The following is a 23,935-nucleotide window of genomic DNA, read 5'->3' on the forward strand; positions in this document are numbered from 1 at the left end:
GTATTCTTAAAATGCTCAACCCATTCACTCTTTTTCATATTTGTAAGGTGAAGAAGGAACAAATTAATCAGCATTTAATTAATTAATAAACATTTAATCAGCATGGCTGAAGAATGTATCAGCAGGTTTCTAACCTCGAACACAGATGTGTTGGATACAAAGCACAATAATTTCAAGAAAATCCAGTTAGGCACAGTATCTGGAATCCACTCTTTCCATCTCAATTAAGAGCTTCCTGCAGAGCATACTTGAAATCCAGCAAAGGGTTTGAACCTGGTACCTTTGCATCTTATATGCTTGCTCTAAAACCATTCAGTTGTTAGCTACCATCTTTTGAAGAAAGCTGAAATACATTTTTAAGTACTCTCAAAGGTTCAGAACTTAATTCCATCTCTAAAAAATAATGATTGAAACTACACCTATTCAAATCCTTACCAAATCTTTCACTGGGAGAACAGTTGGGGTTGCAACACTATTCCAATTGAGAACAAAAAGAAGACAGAGCAAGCACAGCTTAGCTATATTTTTTGGAGTTGGTCCTCTCTACTCAAATCCTGCTAGCACTTCACTGGCCAATGAGTAAAGAAATGACCTTTTATAAAGGCAAAAAGCATGGGAGGGTTCAGCCTATTAGCAACACATAACACCAGCTTAACAAACCACCATCATTTGCATGTAGTAACTTTATTGGCCAAAGAAAAATAGTTCTTTTTCTTATTTCCTGTGATTTAGCTACTGAATCCTATAATTACTGAACTGGAAGTTCACATCAGCAATTAACAGAAAAAGGAAAGAAGGGAAAGGAAAGGGAAAGGAAAGGGAAAGGAAAGGGAAAGGAAAGGGAAAGGAAAGGGAAAGGAAAGGGAAAGGAAAGGGAAAGGAAAGGGAAAGGAAAGGGAAAGGAAAGGGAAAGGAAAGGGAAAGGAAAGGGAAAGGAAAGGGAAAGGAAAGGGAAAGGAAAGGGAAAGGAAAGGGAAAGGAAAGGGAAAGGAAAGGGAAAGGAAAGACAAATCAGAGTTTGTGTTTGTGTGTAGAATTCTAATTCCACATCATCATGGGGCAGCTGCTTAAGTGTCATTCTGAAGTATAATTACAGGCACCAATTTGCTTTTACTCAGCAGCAGGTGGTGATAGCATTTTGTAAACACTGTAACCAAACAATTTAATTTGCAAGGTATTCCCCTCTGGAAGCTTTGTAAATTAGGTTTAACCTGCACCAAAAAGCAGTTAGGGATCACAAATTGAAGTTAGTCCCAAGCAGGTATTTACTATGCTGCTCAGCTTCAGGCATCCTTATTGGGAGTAGCAGAAACTACAGAGCCTCTCCAGGGGCTGTTTATTCCTTTCTTCACTCTTCTTTGAGATTTACACTCTTCTTGGCCAATGAATATTCAGAAACTTCTCAGTACCAGGCTCCAGCCTTCACAGTTCTTGTAAATTATTATCCTTCAGAATCTGGTCATAAGCAGTCATTTTAAAAGGAAGAACAACATAAGAGAAAATTTTAAAAATAAAATAAAATAAATCAAAAAGCAGAAATAATGCTGAGCAGATATTTTAGACCTCAGAAGGCGTCAGAATAAAGCACTCACTGTCTTACTTCTTGTCTAAATAGAGTTCTATCAGTGCAGCCAGTCTTACATATAATAAAAAGCACAAGTCTGAAATACCTTTGGTCAAAAGAGCAGCAGGCCAAAAAAGGCTTCATACTGGACAATAACTGGAATGTTTAACTTAAAGTAAAAGATTTTTTCAATCAGGGATCCAATGGGACAATTGCATAACCAGTTTGCTTTATAAAATGATTGGTGGCTCTGAGATGAGGAGATCATCCTCACCTAATGAAGAGTTCTGCTCAGTGTTCACAAAGTTAGGAATGTTAAATTTTGTAAGACAATGTAGGTCTTCCTCCAACATTCCACTGCTTTTGGGAACCTCATGGAAGTGGGTATTACTCTCCAGACTTGGACCTTTCTGATTCTCTTTTTCTTTGTTCATATGGTCCACTTCATTAATGCAGAAATGGAAAAGTGACTGGGATTCTTCAGCCATTTGGTGAGAAAAGACCCTCTCAGACTCCAAAGGTCTTCCAAAATCTGCCACGAAGCTGTTCATGCGAAATCTTTTTTCAGAAAGTTCTGCATTGCTACAGAGGAAAAAGAAAAATACAGTAAACACAAAAATAGGACTATTCGAGTTCCTATCAACAAGTTTGGTTTCAGCAACCATTACAATCAGGAGAAAAAGGAACCCTGCAGTTTATCTACCACAGAGTTTTAAATCCAGCACTATTTATTATTTTCTGCTAAAACACTTTTATGTCTTCATTTGCCATGGTAATTTTCCATGGGAATAAGTTAATGCCAGCACTCTGAAATGGCACTTGTAGAAATCAATATACTATAATAATCACATCACTGAATGAGTTTATAAACGCTCTTGATTTCAAATAGTAACTATAGTTTCAAATGGCTCATAAGAACAGTTTGAGAAAAGTCCTTGATAGACAAAATGTTTCTGAGGCACAGGCAGCTCTGCTGTCACTAAGGACATTGAGTTTGTCCAGATATCAAACCATCTTTTCCACTGACTTCAATCAATGACATTCAGATTTCCAAATAAGGAGAGTTGGAACTAAAGACTGCTTTAAACACTGGCAGTCTTAACAATCCGGGCAGCCCAGGAAGGATAGTTTAATGTTTTTTGGCAGTTTTCTCTGTAAGTCTTATCTCACACCAGCACCAATCTGCATGTACTCTTGCAGGAGCCATTTGCAACTTGGGGTGAGAAGAGCTCAAGCTAGAAAATAGATTTACAGATTCATTGTTTGTCAGGCTGAATTTATATGCTATCATCACAAAATGCAAGTTAATTACATTTGGAAGGCAGTCGAGGTATTCAGAGAATGAGCAATGAAACATGTTCTCAGAACATGAATTTTGTTAAGAACTAATAAATCATACTATTTACATCTGAAGATGTAGCAAATTACTCTGGAGTCAGATAATTGGACACCTAAAGGTCCACCCGGCACTGAAGAGTTTTTCAGAGTAATTTCATTTCCTCAAGCCTGCAGTGGAGATAAGTGCCTACAAGCTTTTGAAAGCCTCAGATGACACCTTCAGAAGTCTACCCACTAAAATTTTCAAGTTCACAGGATACCTACCATTAGTCTTTAAGGCACAGTTAAAGATCCCTGCTTCTCAGAAGCTAATTTAGTTCCATTACACGATGGGGGAATTCTGTCCTCACAAAAATCGCTTCCACTAGCCTAGAAATCAAAGCAGTTCTCTAGTTTGTCAAAATTGTATTGACTCACTCTGCATTTCAAAGTGAACCAGGTAGAAGAATAACATATAAATTGATGTAAGACTGACCAGTAACTAAGTAATAATCTCCTGTATACACAGCAGGGGGCAAACAGCATGAAATAATTCTGAACTGGCAACTCATATTTATGTATTTATAATGCAGTAAAAAAGCATCACTCTGAGTTGAAGTTTCATATATAATTTGGCAAATCTGTCCCAAGGATTTCTAGGTAATGTTGTGGCACAGGCAGTAGAGGTGGCAAATAAGCACAGAAAGAAGGACAAGCACTGTAAGCCCAGGAAGAAGTGACTGCAGAAGAAAGTTTAAAATACATCCACTACAGGAGTAGAATTGCTTCATGGATGTGGAATGTGCTTCATAATCCAGTGCACCATGAAGGAGCAAAGGCTGACCATGCTGAGTGGCACACTGGCAATGCCAACCTAATCCTAATGGAAGAACAGAAAATGCAAATAAATTTTACAATGACCCAGAATGTTGAGGATATATAGCATAAACCTGTGTTCATGAGCAGGGAACACATGACCTAATATACTTCTGTATATTTTGGATTTTTGAAATTCACGAACACCATCTTTGTATTTTGGAGAGGAATTCTATTACATTTTTTTTAAAACTAGACTGGAAACTTGCACAGTCTTGCTCATTACAATCTGCAAGAATTCCTCAGCAGGTATCTTTTCAGAACACCCAAGAAATGCAGCCTCAAAAATCCCAGGTTTACTTAACCAAGATCAATTGATTTCTTAAAAAAAAAAAATCAAAAACACAGTTATAAAGCATCTACTGCTTTAAGATTACATCAGCCAGTATTTTGTAGAGATCGTTTGTATGACCTCTTGCATTTGTTGCACAAATATGTTTTTAAGGGCATTTTCAAATGCAGAAACAAATATGGCTTGCTTTCCTCTCCTCAGTATGATGAATGAGAGCATTTTTTGGAAATTCAGATATTGACAACAAATTTTTTCAGTTGCATAAGCTAATGTTGTTGTGCAAGCAAATAAAAGAGAAATGCAACAGACATAATTTCCATAACTGATTAAATTTCTGCCCCCATCCATATCCTGTCCATTCTGCTCTGAGAATATACCTAATTCTGAACATTTTGTGTGGTTTTGAAAAGCACATCCTATCATGCTCCTTTATATTGAGCCAAGAAAAGCATACTACTAGAAAAAAAAACAACAGAGTATTCTGCTTTGGATCCATCCATCTGAGCCCAGATACACTTACACTCTCACATTAATGGTACTTTAAAGAACAGCCAAATAGCCTTACTGAAGTCAGAGACTTCAGAGACTTCATGCATCAGTCAAGCTGGCTTTCTCCTAGGACCTAGAAATCCCATTAACATCTATTTCTAAAGGAGGGCTCAAGGCAGCCCACTAATGAAACACCAAGTCATGACGAGCCCAGTCAGGTATCAAAATAGAAGATGCAGGCAAACTAAAACCAGTTTGCTCTGGTTTTACAGGTAGCTGTTCTCCAGTTTTTACATATAAGTATCAAAAATAAGAGAACACAACTGTATTCGCTGTCCTTAGAGTATTCCCAAAGGATCCATGTTCAGTACCATGAGCATTTCATTACCAAATGTAAAAAAAACAGTGCTCAAATTTGTTAAAGGTGCCAGCTCAGGATAAATAGCAAGTGGGCAAGCACTCAGGGACACAGCTTTCAAAGCTGCAAAGAGATCTGTAATAAACACAGAAAGGAATAATTGGTCTCACTCCAGCAACCAAATAAAAATTATATTAAGGTGTAGAACAGAAGGGACTTCTGGACACCTCAAGCCTAATGATGAAGGAAGGGCAAATTTGAATTCTGATCACGTTATCTGGATGTAGAAGTTGACCAAAGGTGGACATTTCACAAACTGTCTAGGTCACTGTTCCAAGAAAATTGATGAAAAAAGCAGAAAAAAAGTAGGAGATATAAAGCAGGTCTCTGCTACCTGAAAGTAAATTTTTTCAAGTGTAAAAATTTTTGACAAATATCCGTATTAAACTCTCTCTATATATGTATTTTTGACTTCACCACTTTTTCCCCCCTCAAACTGTCCACATGGGATCCAGACTCATGCTCAGCTAATAAATAAGATCTTTGTGAAAAGGAGGCAGCACACCAACAATTACAGGGATTTTAAATCAGTTTGAGAGCAATGTCTGGCTGCTTCATAACAGTATGTAGGGGAAGCAAAAATACCAACACGGCAGTTCTGGTAAGCTGGATTCTTCTGCCTCTGTTTTCTTCTCACAGGAGCACAGAAGAGGTTCAGGATGTACATCTGCCCCCTCTAATGTGACCTTGTCTCTCTAGATGTGCTAGTACACGGATTTCCAGAGCCACTTTACATGTGATTAAATAGCAAAGGAGGCAGAGACAGGCTGCTTTAGGAAGTGATAAGCACCAGCAATTGCCTTTTGCAATCAGCTCCTCATCATTGCTACTGCCTGTAAGCAATCTCACACTCCAGAGAGGCTTTTTTTTTTCCACTTTGTGGCCCACAGGTCTGAGAGGAGATGTGGGTTCAGTCTTTCTCAGAGGAAGGGGCACTGACAGCCTGCATCCTGGGCAAATGCAGATAAACCACTGAGGCAAGGCATGGTCTGCACATACTTATCAGCCAGAAAGAATAAAAAATAGAGGGCTTTCAAGGGAGCCTGGCTTTAAAGAAATGTCAAGCTGATCTCTACTTCAGCATCTGTTGCAATTTCTCAGCAGAAACTAAGACACTCTCAGATCTCAGGGGTTAAGGGAAGATTTTGCAAATACTACCCATATTTGTCTCAGGACTTGAACACATAAACATTTGGGAACCAGCCAGGTTACAGCTTCCTTAATTCAAGGTCTGCACTGCATTTTATTTGCATCTACTCTGTTGATATTAACAGTATCACTTCATGAAAACTTCAGCCTACTTAGAACCATCCCATTTGCTTGCAAACAGTAATCTAAGGGCACCTGTTTGGCAGCCTACCCAAAACATCCTTTTAGAATGAAAATGTTAAAATGACTTGAAATGAAGACAGACTGCACTGTTTCATAAGAACAGACTAGAATAAAATGGTACAATGTGAGCACTGTCACTGCCTGTTTGGGGGCTGCAGGAGCCCGGGTGTGCCACTTGGCAGGCCAGATTATTATTCCCATTTTCAGACTCACTCTTGATGTGGTGCTCCTGTCTTCGTCAGCAGAGTCAGGACAAAAAACATGAAGATGACAAAAACTGCAAGACCAACCCAAAATCCAATCACAATGGAATCTGGCAGAAAAAGAAAAAAAAAGAGGAAACAAGATGATAAATATTTTACTTGTGCTTGCAAAAAACTGCCTTCCACAGGCAGCATGATTGCAAACCCAAAACAATTTGCAGCTTACTTCTGGGTGACAAAGAGAAAGGATTATCAAATTTATCTTTATCTATTTTTAAACAGAAAACTGCCATTGAAAATCTCATTTCAAGGCCAAACTTTACTGATATCTAGACAAACCAGCCAGCAGATAACAGAGGGAAGACAATTCTCTTGGTCAGTAAAGGAGCTCCCTATGCCAGGTCCATTTCCAAGCATTGCTTAGGAAATTCAGTGCTAGAACTAGGAAGAGAGGATTATTTCCTTGTCCTCAAAATCCGCTGTCTCTGTAGAACTGAACTCCTGCCGTTTTAAGTTATTTCTGCCCCAGACCATTAAGTTTCTGGATTTAAATGGATTTCTTTGACAAAATATGTTTAGGAAGACCTTTAAGTAGCAAGACAGCATGCTCTGCAAGAAACAGAACCACAGATAAAACTACTTGCTAATTCAATAAATATCAATTACCAACAGATACAAGATGTTTTTGAATAATTTTCAATTTGAGTTTCCAACTTAAGTACAAAGAACTGCAATACAATGTCAGAGGAGTGCAACAGATTTAAAAAGTCAAACCACCAGTCAATCAATAGGAAAACACCAGTGCAATAGCCAAATAAAGCATTCACTGGAAAGAGCACAGCTTTTTATCTGTGTGCACAAACTGTATCTATTCTCATTTATAGCAAATGGACTGCAGACAATTTGCCAGTACTACTAAAAACAAATCTATGTCCACTTACAGCTTCAAGGTGGATCCACAGATGCTCCTGAGGGAAGTTCAAAGTTTCCAGGAACTTCATTTAGAGAGGTTCAAGTGGGAAAAATACATTTCCAGACAAGGATCAACTGATTAGCATGGACCAAAGTTACAGAGCACCAACACTCAAAATCACCTGGCCCAGGACCCATCAGCACCCAGGTTTTTTTTCACCTGTCATTTCAGTTAGTTATTCTTTGCTTATGCAAGTATTCAAAACTTCCACTGTAGAAGTTCAAAAACAGACATGCACGAGGGAAGGCTTGGTCAGGACAGGAGTCCTTTCTGCCCTTACCTCTCATTACACAGCCGCTACCAAACCTCAGAGATCCCCACTGGCTGTCATGTCTGACCCACAGCTACAGGCACAGCACAGAACTGTTGAATTTCCTACAGGATTAATTAAAGACACTGAAAAAACCAATGAATCAGCTATCCTACCTGGTGCTTGACCCCAGCTGTTAATCATGCTCCCACTGTGAAATATCTTCCATGCTAAAAGGCAGATGTGGAAACTGGAAATCAATCCATTCTCTCTTTCCCTGCAAAGTCAAAATGCCTGCTGCAACTTGAGATTTTCTCTCTGAGAAAATACTTTATCACATTGAAGTCCCTCCTTAATCCCTTTCTCAGGTAAGCTCAGGAGGTTAAGTTTCAAGTCTCCCACTGCAATATTTATTCCATGTCTCCTATGCCTTATCTTCCCCTCTCAGTACCTTGTGTAAAATAACTGGAATGTGGTTTGAAGTATAGGTCTCTGTGATGGAGGGGGAGGAGATTTTAATATCCCTTTCTGCTTAAAGCATTCTGCCATGAGATCAGTTCTGTAATTCCATATATTATGTGCACTAAATTACTTTCAGAACCATTCTGTAAACACAGCCTATGTTCACTGATTAAAGATATACCTTATGGTTGACCTTCCTAATACAAAACAGCTCCTCTTGTTGGACTTTGTAGTACCTGAAGGTTTCATCTAAAAAGAAATATTCCCTTTAAAAAATTTACCACTTGGACATTTATAGCTACTAGTACCTTCTAATTAGTCAGACATGCTTGGCTGGTATGCAGCTGCATTAAAAACCAGAACATAAAATGCGATCAAGATGAGTAAAAAACATGCACATAAATTATATCAATCAAGCTGAAAAAATTAACTAAAAGGGAAAAAAAAAGAAAGAAAGGAAAGAAAGAAAGAAAGAAAGAAAGAAAGAAAGAAAGAAAGAAAGAAAGAAAGAAAGAAAGAAAGAAAGAAAGAAAGAAAGAAAGAAAGAAAGAAAGAAAGAAAGGAAAAAAAGAAAATCAAGGCTCTGATAAACTACTGCTCCTCACAAAATTACAGCTGCTATCATGTGCTGATTAACAAGCCTGTTTTGTGGATGGTGTTCCTGCTCTCAACATAATTCTTAATTTTACTGAGCCTAATGCTACATTTTCCTCGCTTTATTGTGCCTCCTGACATGCTTACAACCCTCTGCTGCATAAATTACATTGTTTGAATTTATTTAAAATTCAAGCAGGTATCCTGAGTCCTCTTCAATATTTCATTTGAGTCTCACTCACTTAAGCAGAAACTATTCAAACCTACTAAATTCTAAACACTTAATCTAAATTAACAGTACATAACTTTTTTTCAAAAAATATGGTATGAAGGACACTTATACTGCCCAAAGTTACAAATAAATAGTCATGGGATACTTTTACATTTTCAAGTTGCAGTTTTGGCCTTCCTTTTCTTCATAATACAGACTCATAACATCCAGCAGCAGTTCCAACTCCTCTGATCATTCCTACCTATTTTGCCTCTCACTAACATTACTGAGGCTTCCTCATTTTCAAAGCCACAAAAAGTGATTTTGTTCTTATCTCTGACAGTCACAAGTATCTCCTGGCTATCTTTGTCTATTTACTGTCTAAAGCTTTACTGTACAAAATATCTGGTCCCTACTTTTCCAGGTTTTTTAGTTTCTAGTTCCTGCCTTCACTTCTCCAGCAGAACAAGAAAAATTCAACAGAAGGATACAGAATAATAAACAATAATTATGATCTAATAAATAGAGGGATGCTGTTAATTGCAGAGAATACTAAGAATTAGGGGAGAAATGGTTTTGTACAATATTCAGTCACAAGCGAAGAATAGGAGCACGTAGACAGGAAGCTCAGCTGCAGTAAAGCATGTCTCTGCTGAACTTACACTTATGAGCCTTCAGCCCTTCAAATGACACTGGTCCATACTCATAGTACTCATAGTCCCAGGTGTAATCAGAGTTGGACAAGGCAGGCTGGGAGGTTCTGTTAGAGATCAGCCTCAGGGCAGACATCCTGACCTCAGCAAATACAGACCTGTGGGATATGAGATGTGTTAATGGGGACTACACTTAGCACAGCTTTTGGGTTTTTTGGTCTTTCTCATCTATTGGATCACTTCCTCATCATTGTTCCCAAGACCAGCACTGCCTCATCACACAAGGCTATCCCATCCCTCCCATTCCTTCCCCTAATTACAGACACAGACACTGGGGCCCAGTGAAAGGCAGCCAAGATGTTTGGGGAGCTGAAGCACAGGAGGCACGAGAGCCTCAGTGTTTGTTCAGCCTGGAGAAGAGTCAGCTCCAGGGAGACCTCAGTGCTGTCTGCACTTAGAGGGAGCAGAGATGCTGCTGCCAGGCTCTTCTCAGAGGTGTACAGTAAGGGGACAAGAAGCAATGGACAAAAAATGGGGAATGGGAAATTCATGTTAGATACAAGGAGAAATTTACCTGATCTAGTCGAACATGCTTTGAGTAGGAGGTTGGACCAGATGACCACCAGGAGTCCCTTCCAATCTAAATTTTTCTATGCTGATAAACGGGCTCAATATGCCACTACAAAAGGAAAATAAAACAGGAGTGATTTCCCTCACAGATTAACAAAAATTGGGAAGCAACACTGAGCATCATGAAATTATCTTGATAGATCTCTCCGTCATTACCACCCTTTGTACTAGAGCCTTGCATTTTGCAGAATATTTTTTTTTAGAATATGAGACAGTTTTATGCACACCAAAAGAAAGCACATCTCAGCAGAAAACATCTGCTGCAGTAGCTGGAGACAGAAAATCCAAATTGAAACATATTACAAAGTACTTTTTGTGAAAGCAAGCTGAGCTTTCAGTAATTTTGGTTTCAATTAAAACCCAGCAGGATTGACTAAGACTTCAAGTGCTAAGAGGGCCATACGTAAAGAACAAAAAATCAGGCAAAAAATAAGAAACCCTTTCACTCAGAGAATATGAACGCCATTTCAAATTCATAAAACAGTTCTTTCTACAGCTTTATTACCATTACCAAATGCTGGCAGAAATGCCTCAAAGTAATTATAAATAAGAACTATGTCTGAAAAAGTAAATTTCACACTTAGATGCAACGTTTAGAACTTTAAACACTTATCAAAAAATTTGACTGGCAAGTTATAAATCTTTTAAAACAATAAATGGATTTATTTTTCAACCCAAAACAATTTAGTTTTCAGAATGAGCAACGTGACAGTAAGAAAGGTGAAGGGATGGTATGGGGAGAGAAGTGACCAACCCTATTCTTGGATCAGGATCAGAAGCTTCACCACATTACCCTCACCCTCCCCTTAGCCTTCCAGAGGGCCTCCAGCATGAATAAATAGCCTGAAGCACAGAGAAGAAGGAAAAGCACATGGATATTGTGGACAACCCAGTTCATGGCTGAGCATGTTTCCCATCTTGTACTTCTAACCCTTTGAGAATGGACAGAGAGAAAGAGGTAAGTCTAACTAAAAGTGCCTGTGTTGGCAGTAAAGTTCCACCTTGGCTTCTCCATTTCTTCAAATTCTCTCAGGGAAGTCTGATTAAGCTTTAGACAGAAGTTTTCTTATTTTAATCAGCTAAAGCAACTACTGCCTCTGGGAGAAGGAAGTGGCACAGAGAAAACCCCAGGATCCCCGTCCTAATTTGCTCCCATCTCAGCTCTGTCAGTTGTTCATTACAAGAATCTGTGTTTTGTTTTGTGGCAGTGCTCCAAGAGACTACATGGTGCCACACAGGGTTCCCACCATAATTTTTCCCCCCTTCTCCTCAATGTTTTGTTGATGACATGTCTCTTGACAACACTTATTAGTCCTGTTTAAAGGCTGTTTTTCTTTTTTATAACTTTCCAGAGGAGTCTTTCATTTAAATATTCCTCCCATGGAATCACTAATGGCCATTGTCACCTCTTTCCTTTTAGTATTGCAAAAAGAGCTGAAATCCATTTGCAGTAAACTTCAGAATAGAGTTTAGGAACAATCTGAAAAATGTTGTGTCTTCCACCTCAAGTGATTCTTCCCACCTCAAAGCAGCTGTGATTCATTGGGACACATGCAGAGCTCTCTCCCAGTCTAGGCACCAGAGTCCATTTATAATTTACGGGGAGGATGTCCATTTCCAGGACACAAAGAATCCATCCCAGTATAACATTAGGTTAGGATTAGAAGCTCCAGCCTTTCCACTGGCTGCATGCATGTGGAGACTTACTTTCACTGTAGACAAGCCACTATCAGAGGGAGAGGTGCTAATGAAAAGCTGAGTCACCAGCTCTCTGTGCTTTGAGGGACATATACATATGATTCTGAACCAACCAGTGAGGCTAAGTATAAGCACTGTTCCAAACCAACTTTCAGCTCACTTGTAAGCTTTTCTGTCCAAATACCTCCAAAAAACTCAGCCTCAAACATGAGAAAACCTTTTATTCTACTTAAGAAGCCAGTCTAGCATGGTACAAGGACTAGTACAGTGAAAGAAGTAACTATTTAGACCTTGCATCTCCTGAGGAAGAGCAAAGCAGGCTGAGCTGGCATAGTAGCATCCTGTCAAGTGCATCTGTCTGGCTGCAGCAGGTCATGCAGGGATTCAGGTAAGAGATAAGCACTTCCAAGAAGGAATTCCTCCCAGAGGTGGTCTCAAACACTTTCTGTCAGACACAGAGAGCTGTGATTCATCTCACAGCTCTGAAGCTTCACAGGGACCTCCTCTAATTGACTTTGCTGAGAGTTCTTCTGGAAGGTACAGGGGTCTTTTGAGGAAAACATGAAAGCCCCTCTATTGATTTTGATGTGTAAGGCTGCAGACAGGCTTTCCTCACTCCTGCTCTCTTCTTCCAGGGGCAAGTAAGTCAGGAACAAAAAGCTTCACTTTGCTTATTCAAGAAACCCCAAAGCAGGAGTGTGTTCAGTGCTGCCAACCAGAAATTTAGGCAGGTTGGTATCCTAGTAACTAAAAAGGGCAAGTGCTCAGGGCTTTCTCCTGGAGCATTGGGTTGCTCTCTGCAGATAATGGAACCAGATGTTCCCCATGGAGACCTAACTGCAACTCTTGGAGCTGAATTATGCCTTCGTGAGGACTTGTTTGTAACCTGTGTGAAAGTTTCTATGGTCTCAGCTGGCCTGACAGCTGCAGTGGCACCCGAGCAAGCTAGTCTGGCTCTTGGGCTATGTGTGCATAAAACCCAAGCCCTTGAACAGCAGCAGCAGCAGGATATCCAAGGCTGTGCACCTGGAATATTTTCTCCAATCTGGACATCACTGATAGATTGCATGAGGCTCTCAGCCACTTACCTTTCAAAATGAAAACAAATTGAACACACACCACATCTGCAGCAAAACTGCATGGCTTAAGCCAGCAATGAGACCAAAAAGGCTTATCTAGTTTTGTGTTTGTCTGAAACTGACCTTGTAACCAGCAACAACTACCTCCAAAGCTGACCTGCATGCACAAAAAAACCCCTATGTGGATTGTTCATGTACTGTTTGTTTCTGGAGCAAGAGAAACAATCAGTATGGTAGACACAAGGAGCTCGGTGAATTTATAGTCACCAACTACATCTATTTTCCACATAGTTCTCTTCTGCTTAGTGCCACAGAACCTAAGCACTCAATGGTTTCTAAAGATCAAACAAACTTTGTCTGCTTGCAAACTCTGAAGATCCCAAGACCCAGACAGGGGGGAAAAAAAGGAACATTTCGAGCTGTGAGAAGTCCCAGCCTGAGAAAGCTCAGTGCTACACCCTGGTGCATCAGCTCCATCTATTAAGCAGTACAGTTAACCCAGAAGATGCTGGCTATGAGAAGTTAACAACTCAGGCTGTTCCCATATCTTCTACATTCCCATGCCAGCACCAATATTCTGCATGAGGGAAAAGAGAGTCAGCCACCCCCACTCCATCGCAAAGACTAGGAGGTGAAGTCAGAGAAAAAAAAAAAAAACAAATGAAAAAAACAAGCACTAACTTATTTACACTGCTGCACTGCAGCAGCTGAAAATCAATACAGACCCCATCTTTCTACAACCCTATCATGTGGCTTTGAACAAGCTGTGTCACTTCCAAGCCTAGACAGGAAAGTCTGCAGGAAATACTTCACCTAAGGGTTCTTGTTTCTTGCTATTTCTCAGTACCCTAGGAGGAGTGGGTTTGAGTTCAAATTTGTGGTCTTTTCAGGGGAATCCAAATCCCACCTGCAATGAAAAAGAGGAAAACAAGCAATAAAAATGAGTCAAATTTAGGAAAAAACAAAAAGAAAAAGAGAGAGAGATCTGAAAACTGACTTTACAATTAAAAATCAATCATGAATGCCAGCTCTGATACCTAGGGCTTTACTTGGAGAGAAAAGAAAGCACAATGTTAACTGTGATTTTATTTGCTACTGTTGTTCACAACCAGTGATGTCTGAGCTGTTACACTAAAATAACAAGACTAATGTTGGATTCATCACAAAATGAGTTTATAACAATAGAAAGGAAAAAAGCTTGTTTAGTCACTGCTTAAACCGTGAACTAAGGGTAAGAAGTTACAGTTACAGACATCTTTGCCTCATACCACCATTACACATCATATAACATGCATTTTATTATCCTCATAACTGTGCAATGTAAACTCCAATAACAAACTTCTTACACACTCCACACAAACTCCACACCATTATGTGCAATTTGCATGCTAACTACTGTTTGTACCTAGTTAGAAATGTGACATGACATTATGACTTTAAAGTGAAATTTAATAAAGGCTAAAAAGATTTGCCAAGTATTTTCCTATAGACAATAGCAATATAAGCAAACAATAATGCCTACTTAACAGCACAACTCAGTAGGTGTCACCTGGAAGTTAAGGCAGAAACTAACATGAGGTCATACCATACTATGAGTCCACTGACAACTGTATGGTTCCAAAAATAAATAAAGCAAATACTACATAAGCCCACTCATTGGCCTTGTCTGAGAAGGCAGGTGAAATATACCTAACACAATGTCACAGAATATCTTCATTTCTCTTTCTCTTAAAGTTTCAGGCCTGCACTGACTGTAAATGGACATGGAGCTGTCAGTAGGGAACTGCTGGGACTTGCTCCCAAAACACATTGAAGTTTAGCTTAAGTCCAGTACCAAAAGCTTTAGATATTACAGCCAGAACATACAGGCTTAAGAGATAGCATTTTCTAAAAGTAATAAAGATTAGCCATAATTCCATTTATTTCCTGCATCTAGGGCAGAATAACACAATCAGTAATGAGCCTACTTTCATCTCCCCCTAAAAGCCAATCTCCTCTTAGATGTGCAGGTATGGCAGCTGCAAACCCAAGTTCCCTCAAGACCAACTGGACTAGAAAAATACCATTTGGAACTGAGGCAAGGCCGAAGGAAGGAACTACCCTCGTGTGATTGTTCCTGGGAAACTCAGCACTGATCAACAGCTAAAATTACCTGGGCTCTCTCTGTGTCAGTGACCCGTGCCTGGAGATGCCCTGTGCTGCTGCAGGACCAGCCTACAGTGTGCCAGGCTCCAGGTTTTACGCAGTTGCTTGTTGGGTTGCCTAGAAAATGGATTCTTGCAAGTAGCTTTTTTCTTCTTCTGCTTTCACTCAGAGTTAAGATAGAATTCTTAAGAGACAGATTTTTTTTTTGGACATGGCTGTTTATTAAATTTTTTCTAAAGTATAGAGAGTTCTTCAATACTTTTAGCTATCGAGTTAAAAACGAGCAAAAATGCAGGTGAATTTAGTTAGTTTCAAGGTCTTTTAAAGCCTAACTATCCAATTAAGAGCTAACATCTATATTATTTATACTTTTGACCTAATGACCAAACACCTGTGACCCTCACTGTAGTACTTTCTAATCAATTAAAAATGTGCCACCTAAAATCATGAAGAAGAAGGAACAAGAAGGAAAAAAGAGACAAGACTCAAGAACGTCCATCTTGTCCCATACTTATTACTATATTCTAAAACCCTACATTCAAAACCCTTCACCATGTGAAATTGCACACTTCTATTTTAGCTACACACTAGTGATTTTAACTCTATCACTTAAATTTGGAAGCCTTCTCCAAGGCCTCAGGTCAAAAGCAGTGTTCTTTTGGGGGGTCAGTGTTAGAAAGCACAGAAAGTTCAAAACTCCCAGGCTGCAGGGTTCCAACAATGGATGAATGTGTTCAGGCCTTATTTCATAGCTCTGTTTTAGCTTTGCATCAGAGAAAAAGTCACCACAGAGCTGAGGCTGACAAGCAGAGTGGAAGCCAATGACAATTTCCTCTCTCTCATGCAAAGTAATTCTCTAATCTTCACACAGTGTTCATCTGGTCACAACAAGGCCACAGCACACTTCCCATAGCACCTCTTCACTTCAGTGCTCTCCCTGCAGAAATAGTTCTGTTCCCAGCCTCTGCTGAAGCCAGAGCAAGATAAACCAGCTGGCAGGGATGAAAAAGCCCAAACAAAACAGGTATGAGAGGCCATTTATCAGAGCTACTTCCACACTTGGGTATATCACAGCTGGGGTTTGACAGTGCTATGGTGGAAAAATATTCAGCTTGTGCTTTCACTCACACAGGGTGTGGAAGCCATCATCTCTGCAATGCAAAATAACACATGAGCTTTTTAATTTGAATCACATATTATATTTTCTCAAAAAGGAATAAAACAAAGTTATAGAGATTTTCTTTAAAATTTCCACACCTGTATGACAAATACTTATTTAACTTTTGTAGTTATCCTACAATGTAAAGCAGAAATATTGCCTTAATTGGTTCAGTGACAACTTTAAGCACTCACTGAAACTGAGGTGTTCATCCAAAGTCAAACTGGTCTGGGATTGTTTCAAACAAGAACTGTGGGATTTTTTTTCCCCTGTCTTCAAATCTGTATCTTCCTTCCAGCACTGCTGAAGAAGCAAACAATTTTTTGTAGTGCCTCAAATGCAAATTTATCCTCAGGTAAAAGAGACGGCAGTACACAACTCACATTCTTATCCCTGCCATGTCTCCGTGTTATAAAAAAGTAACTGCATGCCAAGAAAATATCATTGAACCAGTACAACCAGAGCACATTGCAGTGAGTACACAGAATAAAGCCTTCATTCATTTGTAATAAGCTTTGTACTATAATTTTGCCAGTAATAGCTGCTATTACAGGTTTAAAGACTTCAAATTTTATTTAAATTGTTGAACAAGCTGCAAGAGTATCATCTGTGCTTCACTCAAAACCTTTTCCATGACAAAGTGTACATGGGCAACCAGGGAAAGAGTAGGCAGTAAATTACTTTGTCCAGTTCTTAATATTCTGTGGTTTCTTTCCTTTAAAAAAAAAACATCTTGCAATAGCTTGGTTTATTTTATACGTATTTGGTTGTGATTGATACACCCAGAATATCTCATTATTTTTGACAAGAATATTTTTGAATGGAGCCGGCTGTTCTCAATGGAGACCTGCCATGCCCCTGGCATTTTTTCAGGCATTTATTCCTGTGGTCAAAATTATCTTGACTCTCTGATTAAGAACCTGAATAGAAAGCCACAAATGGACAAGAAAAGCAATTAGAACTGGGGACTATTACCTGATTATCTCTAAGTAGAAACCAAAACATCTGTTTGTTTCCACAGCAGTTATGTAAATCTGCACCCCTGTGTGCACAGCCTCTGGGAAGCTCAAATGAGAGGAACAGACGAAAACAAGGAGACACTCCAAGACAGAGCAGTGGGCTGGGAAGCACACCTGGAAATAGAAGCACCTCAGTGCTCTCTCCAGCAAAGTCCAGCCTGCCTGAGGCTGTTTAAGGCAGCATTGCCACTGACCTCCCATCTCTCTACGAGCTACACCTGTCACAGAAGTGCCAAACATGTGGTGTGTCTGTGCTTCCAGTCACTGTCCAGCTTTATGTGCCAAACAAGGTTATATGACAGGATGAAAAGGCAAATGTCAGGGAACAGGGATTGCTCAGAGAGAAGTTTTTCGAGCTTGTAATTGAGGTGATTGTTTCCAGCAGAAAAAGAATGGCAGGCAGCTCAGGAGAGGGACCTGGACTTACACATCAGTCACTGTCAACAGAGGCCGAGGCCAGAGGAAGGAACCACTGAGATGACAACTGTTAAAAACAGAGAAGGGAGGGAGGAAGGGAGGAAGGGAGGGAGGGAGGAAGGGAGGAAGGGAGGGAGGGAGGGAGGGGGCAGGGGGAAAGAATGAGAATCAACAGACTAGGGAAGAGCACACGGAGAAAGGGAAGAAGGCAAGACAGAGCAGGAGAAGTAATCTAAGGCTGTATGGAGGAGAGATGTTCATGTCTCCAGTCTGAAAGCACAAAGAGAGATGCTACCTGGAGGGAGGAAAAAAGGCAAAAAACCCCCACATAACAAACACACAACAAAGTTATCTTGGTGTTTTTCCCCCAACAATTTTTTTCAAAGGTTTTCGGTTAAATTGTTAAATTCATTCAAATCCTCATCAGTCCGTCCGCTTTTTAGCTGTTCTGCTTTTGAATACAAGAGGGAATCACTCCGTTACAAATTCAGAAAGGAGGCACAAGCTTTTCCACAGCTGACATTCTCCACGTCACCCAAATGAACAATGCCACGTCCTGCATTTTCTTCTTCTTCTTATATTATTATTATTATTATTATTATTATTATTATTATTATTATTATTATTATTATTATTTAAAATGAAAGAAAAATTGGCGGAGCGCTTCAGACCTTCAGGCTTGCGGGAGCCGCCTGGTCCCTGTTCCGAGCCGCCTTGGCCACCTGTTACCCGCGGGCTGAACTCCAGGCGCTCGGGGCTTCCCTCCCGCGCCGCCCGGCCGGGAGCGCCCACCCCCGGGAAGGGACGGGCAGGGACGGACACGGCAGGGCAGGGCAGGACCGTCCCTTTCTCTCGTCCGCTCCCTCAGCCCCGCCCGCAGCCCCGGCCCCTCACCGCGCTTACCGCCCCGGGCGCGTCCGCCCGGCCAGATCCCGGAGCGCCGCTTCGTCCCGGCTGAAAGGCGCAGCTCCCGCCGGAGCGCCGAGGCGAGGCGGGCGGGATGGAGCGGGCGGGAGGGATAGATGGAGCTGGCGGGAGGGAGGGATGGATGAATGGATGGAGCGGGCGGGAGGGATGGACGGATGGATGGATGGAGCGGGCGGGAGGGATGGACGGATGGATGGATGGAGCGGGCGGGATGGATGCTGCGGGCTCGCTCCCCGGCAGAGCCAATGAATCAGCAGCGGGCGCGCTGCCCCGGCCCGCGGGCGGCATGGAGCGGCCGCGTGACGATCCCGCTGCAATCCATGGGCAGGAGCGGGCGGAGCGGCCCCGGAGCGGCCGCGGGTGCGGGAAGGGCGCGGGGAGAGCTCCAGGCGGAGCAGCAGCTGGGAGCAACACCTGCGTGTCGCTTGCCGGGCAGGAGCTCACACATCCCAAGGGAAACATGGATTTGGGAGGGAGAGGGATGGCCTGTCCCCGCCTGAGGCTGGGGGACCAGCGCGCTTGCACACGGGGAGTCACAGTGAGCGGGGCTGGCGGGGAGCAGTGAAGGCTGTTTGCTAGAGGCGCTGTCTCAGCCGCCAGGAGGTGAAGGGCAGTGCCCTAAATCTACAGGGATTTGGTTGAGGTTTCTCTAACCGTATCACAGGATGGATCAGGTTGGAAGGGACCACAGTGAATAATGTAGTACAGTCTCCCTGTTAAAGCTGGGTCATCACAGAGCATGTTGCACAGGATTGCGTCTAGATGGCTCTTGAATGTCTTGAGTGAGGGAGACTCCACAGCCTCTCTGGGCATTCTGTTCCAGTGTATGGTCACCAGCACAGTAAAGAAGTTCTTATGTTCAAGTGGAACTTCCTGTGCATCAGTTTCTGCCTGTTGAAGAGCCTGACTCCATCCTCTTGACATCCCCCTTTAGATGCTTATATACACTGATGAGGTAAAACAATCATCTGGATTTCCAAACCCATGAATTGTTGGTTCTTGAAACAAAGAGACCTTTTGAAATATGTGTCTGTAGCTTGCTGTGACAGACTCTCTGGGGGTTGGTAGGACATCTGGAGATCATCTAGGCCTGCTGAGTCATCTAGGGTGTTTTGCTCAGGACATGAGTTGGGTCTTCAGTAGCTCTAAAGATGGAGACTCCACAACCTGAGAAACCCTGATCACCCTCACTGGAAAAAAAAATAATTCTTACGTTTAATGGAAGTGTCTATTTTTCCAATTCATGTCCATTTTTTTCTTGTCCTGTCACTGGACACCACTGAGAACAATCCCACTCCATCTGCTTTGCTCCCACCATCAGTCTTCATCCACATCAGTAAGAGCACCCTGAGCCTTCTCTAAGCTAAAGGATCACAGATCCCTCAGTCAATGCTCATACATCACACGCCCAGGCTCTTCACCATCTTCATGGCATTTAATCACCTTCATGGCAACCAAGTGTTGTAAGGAATGATAGGGCTTCATTTTTCAATCCAGTGCTAGGAAATAAGTCTGAGACATTACCAATCCAGCAAAGCAAGCAGCCCCCTGCAATACCCACCCTCTAATGTTACAGTGGATCTTTGCCAATGCTCTGACATTTGTTAGCACTGTTTGCATCAGTTTCTTTATAGGCAGGCCCTGGGTCTTGGACAGTACTGTCCTTCTCCAGCAGTAGTCATAAAAGTTACCAATACTGTCATCTCCATCTCAAAAATACAGAACTGATGCTTATGCATGTTCGTGATTGTAATCAGAAATGTGAATAAGCACAATGGCAAGTCAGGAACTTCCCATCTCCTGCCATTTGCACTGCTGTTGAAAAGGCAGAATGACTCAGGCTTTTGCTCATTTTTCTGAGCCTTAAAAAAAAATTAGCATTCAAATTCTCTCTAAAAGGAAGAAGCCTCATGTAGCCAATACTCCACTTCCAACTCTTCTCTGCTATGTCCTGTAAGAGAAGATTTTAGAGCTTTTATACCAAATACCAAAGAAGCCAAACAAAAACAAACCACAGACTAATGAACCAGAATTATAGCATTTTCCCAAGATTCTAAATTTTGTTTCTAACAGTTCTTATTAGTGAAAATGCAGAATTAATGTCTGTTCAGTAATAGCAATGCAGCTGAGACTGCAGCAGAAGAAACACAGTATTCTTGCCTGATGAGATGTGGAACTGCAGGTGCACAACTGCAAGTGTAGATAAGGGTGCTGCACAATGTTTTTTCCATTCCTCCTGTCATTTCGTTTTCTGGCTCTTTATGCTCATCGTTACTGTCTCTTCCTCTTAATAGGGACAGCAGTGGGAATTTTTAAAATGCAAAGGAATTCAGCTGAGGGGAGTAGAGAGGTAGCACAGGCATTCCCATTGTGGCTGACCAGAATGAGGATGAAGCTTCATCTGCGGCAGCTGCCCTCTTACGGCTCAGCAGCTGCAGCATCAGCCCCGGGTTTAGTGACACACAGCCAGAAACTGCATTTACAATTAGAACACAAATTCTGCAGAAATTCATTCTACCAGTCCTTCTCACTTCCCAAATCTTTAGATTTGTGTGTAGTTAGCAGCTGCCGAGAAATTAGAAGACACTTACAAAGTAAAGTAAACAACGCTTCTCACTGTAGCTAATTTAGAACTGACAACAAAGAAACAAAAAACAACAAAACAACAACAGAAAAACAGTCTTGAAAGGAACATTATTACAGAGTAAAAGGCTTTGAATTCCTTCCAGATCTGTGGTGGTTTAAACAGAAAGAAAGAGAGGAGCTTTCCTGCACCACTTAGGACAGTTACAGCTGTGTTGTAAGAATAAAGCTGTATGATTGCATGTGCATGTTAATAAAAATTATATAAAGAAAAAAGCTTCTGAATTTTTGTCATTTTTCTGTACTACACTCTCAAACTTCTTAAGGTTGCAGATCTACAAACCAGCTGCCCAAGCTTTCAACAGTGTTATTGATAGACAATCGTACTTACAAATTCAGGGTTCAAAGTTGCCAAAAATTTATTCTCTTTTTCCTTCAAACTGCGTTGAATTCCTCTGTTTGTCATGTTTTAATAGAAATAATATTTTATGGGAAAGCATGTTTTATATACCCTTCAAGATGAAACTAAATGAGAAGCTAAGACTAAGACATTGATGAATGCAGAGTGAAGTTTTAACAGATGACACCCCTTCAGGTTAGATGCAAATCTACAGATATAAGTAATTAGTAAAAAGTGAATTACTCACACACTGTGTTCATATCTTGCAGTGATATCACTTTCACAAGGGGTAATTTTAAGACGGCATTAATATTAAGGGGAGGCTGCAGAAAAGCTATGGGGACATGATGAGTTGTGCCAGTGGAATAGCTTCTGAGGAACCCTCCTTGCCCATAGTAGCCATAGAGAATCCACCTTCCCCCATCGAAGCATCTTCCACTGCTCTTATGCTCAACTACTGAAAATGCTGTCTCGTTTCATGTTGGAGTTTAAAGCTCTTAGCACCATTTCTGAGTGTTTCTTGGTATATTCTAATGGTGACTGGGTAACTATAACTAGCATTCTTTGAATAAGGTTCATAGCCTTGAACACTGCATCCCTTTTTTCCTTTTAGTAATCCTTTTTCATTTTTCAATGAAGGTAGATCAGAACTTAGGCATTATTCCAGCATCAGCCACACAAAAGTTGTGTATCAACTCTCTAATGATCCTGCATATCCCTCTTTCCAGCAGGATGTAGAGCCAACATAGCCACTTCATAACAGCAGTTAAGTCCTGAACTGCTAGTTTTGTCCTTAGAAACTTCTTCAAAATCGTAAATTTCTAGCATATGCTCCTTTTTCCTTTGTGTGTTACCTGCAATCTGTGTTCCTCTCTCTACAGACTCCGTGTTCTGAAATGCTTTTTAACAATATAATTTAAAAAGCCAGGTAAATTCATGACTATGCCACCTTTCCACTGATAGCTGTTTAAAATCTGAATCAGCACCACATCTGATATGTTCTTACTTGCACTTTAATGCAATTAATTGTGTTATTCAAACATTGTGCAGATATTTTTATAAGCCAAAATTGTAATCTAATTTAAAGACTGATTTATACTTGTTAGATATACCCAAGTTCCCTTAAAAGTACTAAGTGATAGGCTTTGAATAAACTTACCCTCTCTACTCTCAGGGGTTTAAAACAGTTTCTCTGTCAGCTAGCAAATATCAGTAATCAGATTCTCGGACAATTGTCCCAACTTCCCCAACACTTGCAGTTACCTCCTAGAAAAGTTTGAGTTCTGAAAAGAAAGAGTAAGTCATCCACTCTTTAATTTATTTGATTTGCTCTGTGCCAGACTTTGTGCTCTTTTGTTCTTCTGTGGGAGCCTATCTAGGTTGTCCCTGTACAGATCCTCTCATTTGGTCCTCTTGGTAATGCCTTAGCACAGCATTCTTTTTCCTTGGTGTTTTGATCACAAAATAAATTCTTTTGAGATATCATATTACACCCTATTTATGAAGCATCTTGTTCCTGGAACAGCTCCTATTTCTGTGAGGGGAAAAAAAGCCCTCAAAGGTTTCTGGTTCAATCTTGTAAGACATGTAAGGAAAGAGGGACAGGCAGACTTCATTCCAATAAATTCCAGGTATTGTTTTCTAAATATTGTGTTGTGTAAGAAGCAGCTTTATTCCAACAAAACTACTCATGAGTCACAGGCATTATATAGGCATTGTATCCTAGTTTATCCTGCAGATGACAGTTCTGTCATAATTTAGCAAAATAACCTGCAGTGCCTGCCAAGCCCAGCATTAGTGAGTAATGAAACAGAAATGTGCTCCATGTCACTGAGATTTGATAAGCTACATCCTACAGATCAAAGCCTTGCCAGAAAGCCATGGTCACCCACTGTAACTGGTAAGCCACATTAACTGGTGGAAATCATGAGTGTCCCTTACTGCCCAAAGCTCCTCCAGGTTATGTTTGCTTTATTTTGGAGTCTGAGAAACAAGTGAACCTAATTTGCTTTTACTGCCCAGATTTTGCTGTGCTGTGCAGAAGAGCACTTCTGCAGTGGCAGCCAAGGTGGTTGTGCCTTTCCACAGACTAATGGAAGGGAAGGAGGAAGCCCAAGTCCCATTCTGCCTTCAGGCATCAGGGTCACGAGTCCTCATAGACCCTTGCACTGAAATTCAATTGTCCTGAAGTTGTCTGTAAGGAACTGGCTGATCTGAGACTGGAGGAAAGGAAGTGTTTCACTG

The 23,935-nt window shown here is 40.9% G+C and overlaps 1 protein-coding gene across 2 annotated transcripts; it reads right to left on the reverse strand.

Moving 5' to 3' along the window:
* Positions 1–665: 665 nt before the first annotated feature.
* MRAP2 (melanocortin 2 receptor accessory protein 2) lies at positions 666–19,289 on the reverse strand. 2 transcript variants are annotated; one of them, XM_088162086.1, is made up of 7 exons: positions 18,685–18,748; positions 13,855–13,948; positions 10,209–10,313; positions 9,644–9,792; positions 6,502–6,601; positions 1,839–2,146; positions 666–1,455 (listed from the first exon to the last, which is right to left on the reverse strand). In XM_088162086.1, the coding sequence occupies exons 4-7, from the start codon at positions 9,768–9,770 to the stop codon at positions 1,442–1,444; spliced, it is 549 nt and encodes a 182-aa protein (XP_088018212.1). In that variant the 5' UTR covers positions 9,771–9,792; positions 10,209–10,313; positions 13,855–13,948; positions 18,685–18,748; the 3' UTR covers positions 666–1,441. The 2 variants fall into 2 exon arrangements, with proteins under 2 accessions (XP_088018212.1, XP_088018211.1); XM_088162085.1 differs by having other exon boundaries at positions 666–2,146; positions 18,685–19,289.
* Positions 19,290–23,935: the final 4,646 nt, after the last annotated feature.

The sequence above is a fragment of the Sturnus vulgaris genome, chromosome 3 (genome assembly GCF_052056855.1).
Source record: "Sturnus vulgaris isolate bStuVul1 chromosome 3, bStuVul1.hap1, whole genome shotgun sequence".
NCBI classification, from domain to species: Eukaryota; Metazoa; Chordata; class Aves; order Passeriformes; family Sturnidae; genus Sturnus; species Sturnus vulgaris.

Excerpts from the sequence above, each read along its gene's own strand:
- MRAP2 (XM_088162085.1), bottom strand. The coding sequence starts at position 9,770 with ATGTCTGCCCTGAGGCTGATCTCTAACAGAACCTCCCAGCCTGCCTTG. Across the intron at positions 6,602-9,643 it reads AGGGCTGAAGGCTCATAAGT|ATTCCATTGTGATTGGATTT; the intron begins GTAAGTTCAGCA and ends TTTTTCTGCCAG. Across the intron at positions 2,147-6,501 it reads ACAGGAGCACCACATCAAGA|CAATGCAGAACTTTCTGAAA; the intron begins GTGAGTCTGAAA and ends TTTCCTCTGTAG.